This window comes from Arachis duranensis, chromosome 10, assembly GCF_000817695.3.
Source record: "Arachis duranensis cultivar V14167 chromosome 10, aradu.V14167.gnm2.J7QH, whole genome shotgun sequence".
Lineage (NCBI taxonomy): Eukaryota > Viridiplantae > Streptophyta > Magnoliopsida > Fabales > Fabaceae > Arachis > Arachis duranensis.
Genome location: NC_029781.3, coordinates 6,438,175 through 6,442,585, shown reverse-complemented (window position 1 = coordinate 6,442,585; position 4,411 = coordinate 6,438,175). Strand labels below are relative to the sequence as shown.

General features: G+C 32.9%; 1 protein-coding gene across 1 annotated transcript; it reads right to left on the bottom strand.

Moving 5' to 3' along the window:
• Positions 1-894: 894 nt before the first annotated feature.
• Positions 895-3,925, bottom strand: LOC107468769 (protein SUPPRESSOR OF GENE SILENCING 3-like). The gene is made up of 5 exons (XM_016088132.3): positions 3,110-3,925; positions 2,610-2,904; positions 1,970-2,214; positions 1,584-1,714; positions 895-1,117 (listed from the first exon to the last, which is right to left on the bottom strand). The coding sequence occupies exons 1-5, from the start codon at positions 3,923-3,925 to the stop codon at positions 895-897; spliced, it is 1,710 nt and encodes a 569-aa protein (XP_015943618.1).
• Between the last annotated feature and the right edge of the window lie 486 nt (positions 3,926-4,411).

The following is a 4,411-nucleotide window of genomic DNA, read 5'->3' as shown; positions in this document are numbered from 1 at the left end:
TTTTTTCCCACTGGGTTTTTCTTTAGTAAGGTTTTAACGAGACAATAATTCTAAATGGTCATCCAAGGAGGAGTGTTGTAATAAGTATGAAACGTGGATGCCCATTTCCTTTATGAGGATTACATTCTCAAGAGAGAATGAAATTAATGAAGGTTGAAAATATTTCTTCTATATGACTATAAAAGGAGATTAAGCCTCCCTTGATATTACATTACAACATATCAATAAAACAACTCTCTCTCTCTTTTATGTTGCAATACTTTTTTCACTCTCTTTATATATCTTTATATTATATTTGTTAAATCTTCCTTATTTATTTATTTAGTTATTTTATAACAAAGATGTCTCATTTATAAGGATTATTAGACTGTTATTTTTAAAATGTGAAACTTGTGGGATTTTATACGCACTTCATTGGACAAGGACTAGAAGGGTGAAACTTGACAATGTTAAGTTCTAACTTTGCTCTAAACTATATTAAAAATGAAGTGGGTCTAACTCATGTTACTTAATTTCTAATAAGTTGTAACAAAAAAAGTAATAAATAAAATTATAGTTTCAATCATATATTAAGGATTTAAGATCTAGGAATAAATCTTAATTCTTAATGCATGTGGTGATTCATCTTAAACTCAATAATCAGAATTTTATAATGTAAGCATTTTCAAACAGAGCATACAATCTACTAAAATACCAGAAACAACTGTTTAGAACCAGAAAGATGGGATGAAAACTCTCAATCTTGTGATACATACCAGATAACATAAACTCTACCATTTTTAAACTTCAAAAAATAATCCAAAAAATATTGTATCACTAGTTCACTACAAAATTAAATTATGCTTTCTTCAGCATGCGTTTCTCTTTCTCTTGCCGGTGTGATCCACCCGCCATTCATTTCTGAGAGTTTTCTTCTTGAGAAATGGCTGAAGCATTGTCCAAAAGTTGAGTCAGTTCATTTTCCAAATCCTTCACAAGTTCAAGCTGCTCCTCGAACTGCTTCTTCCTCAGAGCCATCATCTTCTGATGATAAATTTTTGCAATATTAATTCTCACCTCCCCAAATTGCTTCATCCTGCTCTCTTCAACACTTAGGAAACCAATGACTTTCTCAACACTGTTGACACAGACAAATATATTTGATTTGAGAAATGCCAAAATAGATCACACATCAAGGTATATTAAGGTGTAAATTTTTACATACAAGTCTAAAATTTTATATATCAAAGTTATTCGTTAAATATTTTCAACTCAATTTTACTTATAGCCAGACATACCCTTATATACAGAAAGAAAAAGTATGGGTAAGCAATTTTTAGTTAGTTAATATCAGTCAATTTTGTTTTAAGATTTATAATTTAGAGGCTACAAGTAAGGGTTTATGATTTAGGGTTTATATATATATGTATATAAACTAATTTGTAAAACATTAGCTGATGTTGGCTAAAAAAAAAAATTGACTACCTAGTATTACTTACAGAAAATATGTGTCATCAAAGACTAAAAGAGTGATAAACTAAAACAGATTTTGAGAGAAGCTTAGAATAATTTATAATATAATAAGAGGAAAGCAAGATGATTACCTATGTATGTTTTCCTCTACCCCTTTTTCTAGCCTTGCTTGCTGCAAAACGTCATAGTCATCTTCTTTTGAAACTATAGCTTGCTCTATGATTTGGAGTTGCTGTTTGAAAAATATCTCTTGTGCATCCATCTAGAAAAACAATATTATAAGGGGGTAGGAAAAAAAAATCAGCTCTAGAAGAAAATTTTTATTCATCACCAAGAAAAGTGTCAATTTTTTAACATTTCCTTTGACAAACAATATCACAATCAAGCAACTCAGAGGCATTTCAAATTGGATTTCGTTGGTATCGCTGTTTCACGAAAAGAATCAAGTTATCTTCTTAGACAAACAAATGAACACTAAGAATAATAGTAGTCCAATTTCAGTCTCATAACATGGTACCTCCTCTGTGCTCTCTTGATGATGTTCTTTAACACGCTCCCTCATAACACGGTTTTCTTCCATTGTGATGCGTAATTTTCCAGTCATTCTAGATAAAGACTCTTCAAGAACTTTTGATTTCAATTGTTCTTTAGCTATCTTATCCTTAAAATATCCAAGCAATCGACTATCATCATTTATATGCTTTATCTTGCTCTCTACTGTGCCTTGGTATGATCTCATTTCAAACTTCAATTTTGACTTTCCTGAAATAGTTATGTAGATACCCACAGTAGTTAAAAGATACAAATAGCAAAACACAGAGTATGAATATAATAAATTGAGATTTCAAGTTCATCTTAAATTCATTTCAGAACCTTTCTTAGGAAATGAAGTCATTCAAAAATTAAAACTTAATTATTTGATTTGAAATTAACAGCATATAATTCAGTTCTTCAAGGAATTAGATTGCTTCATACAGTTCAAAAGTAAATCAACAATTAGAATTCAATTTCTTGACTTGAAATTAAATAATAGTATAAGATTCAGTTCAATTCAATTTTGTCTCATCTTAGTTATCCAAACACCCTGATAATAAGAGTTAAGATTAGAAACCGGTGAGATGAAATAAAGAATGATGTTGAAAGAAAGTAAAAAAGACCTGCACAGTGCCAGTTGAAAATATCCATATCTTCTCTAGAAGCCAAGTAGCCATAAAGTTGGCGCTTCCCACCTGGAACAATTGGATTCTGACATCGGTTCCATGCCTCCTTGTCCCTTCCCTGCTCTTTGAAATGCTTGTGGAGGCGCACAGCTTCTAAATAACCTGCTGGTGATGCATCAAAAATCAACATACTCATCCCCCGGTGTCCTTGTGGACCATATGAGTGCCTAGCCTTTTGTGCAGCATAGTTACTGAAGCAATCAAGGAGCTCTTGATTCCCCATTCCATACCACTATAATTCAATTCACATAAGTCAAACCACAAAATAATAATTTAAATTCGACAAACAAGGGACTAAATAACTGTTAATTTGGAGTATTCAATGCAACAATATTTTGAATCAAATACTTTAGCAGTGTGATGTAAATATAAATAAAAGCAAAATAGTAAGACTATATCCATCTCCTATTAGAAAACAACGCAATGAAGTTGTATACCTTATTGTTTTCATCTTGCTCATGTCTTGTATTCATGATGACAACCATTGGAGGCCAAACTATTTCATGATCCTTTACTTTCTTATCAAGGCCCTCCCATTTACCATAAGCTTCGTTAGCTGCCCTCAATGGAATTCTTTTCCTGTTGCACTCCTCCTCCAAAGTGTCGGCAAACACTCGGTGCAGCCTTGCCCTCCTTGATTGTATTGTCCTTGAATGAATCAGAAGGGGCTGTAGCCCTTGGTACCAATCAATAGCCCCAACACCCCCTTGGCATGCAGGGCAATGCAATGACATCTCTTGTGAATTGATTTGTTCAGTGGTCATTCTATCTAATTTGTCAAAGAAATTTCTGAACCACTTGCTTTTCTTGCACCCTTCATGGCTTATCTCAAGAGTATCTTCATCGTTGCCATCTAAAGAAAGATCATCATCACTATCAAACACAATTTCAGACTCACTTTCAACGGTTTCTTCATCACTTATTTCACAATAAACTCCATTTCCACATGCCACGTTCTTTTGGGAATTGCTCTTGTCCACCACTTTGCTGCTGTTAAAACCTGCTGATTTGTCACTGCCCTGGTTCACCAATTTGTGAGGTGCATTTGGATTTCCCCATGCATTTGAACCAAAATTCTGAGGAAACCAAGGTCTTGGAGCACTTCCACCGGGTTGGTTCTGTGGCTGCCTAGAGTCAGCATTTTGTTTAGAATTGAATTTGATATCGTTAGCTCCTTTCTTGTTCTGTCGATTAGATTTCACTCTATACACTTTTCCCAACTCTGGAAAAGGATCAGCACTACCATCAGCCATGATTCAGTTTTTACCTGCAATGTGATGTGATTACAATTATTTTCAAATAATAAATTGTGGGTTTGGCTAAGATAAGGTCTTGAACTTTGAAAGGAAAAATAAATATTTCAAAGTTCCAATTGCATTGAAGCTTACAAAATTATTAACTTTGGAAACCATTACAATAAATGCAATAAAAATCATTGCAATAAATGCATTGGAAACTTGACATACATATAGCATAGAGCAGTTCATAAGACGTTATTTGATTTCATAAATATTGAGAGGCACGAGCTAATTCAAACGATCTTGTTCAACAATATAATTAGGTAATTTTGAAACACTTTATCTCTTCTAGTCCAACAAACAATGCAGAGAAAAAAAAAAAGTAAAAAACAGCAGAAAACCTGGTCACAACAACAAAACTGATTTCTTATAATCAATATAATTGAAAACAAGATCAGAGTCATCAAGACTCAATAAATCGTTTTCAGTAACACAAATACT

What these genes read in the sequence shown, in the direction of transcription:
- LOC107468769 (XM_016088132.3), bottom strand. Translation starts at nt 3,925, where the DNA reads ATGGCTGATGGTAGTGCTGATCCTTTTCCAGAGTTGGGAAAAGTGTAT. An exon ending in TTTCAACTGGCACTGTGCAG is followed by an intron (nt 2,215 to 2,609) that starts GTCTTTTTTACT and finishes TAACTATTTCAG; the next exon opens with GAAAGTCAAAATTGAAGTTT. An exon ending in ATCAAGAGAGCACAGAGGAG is followed by an intron (nt 1,715 to 1,969) that starts GTACCATGTTAT and finishes TTGTTTTTCTAG; the next exon opens with ATGGATGCACAAGAGATATT.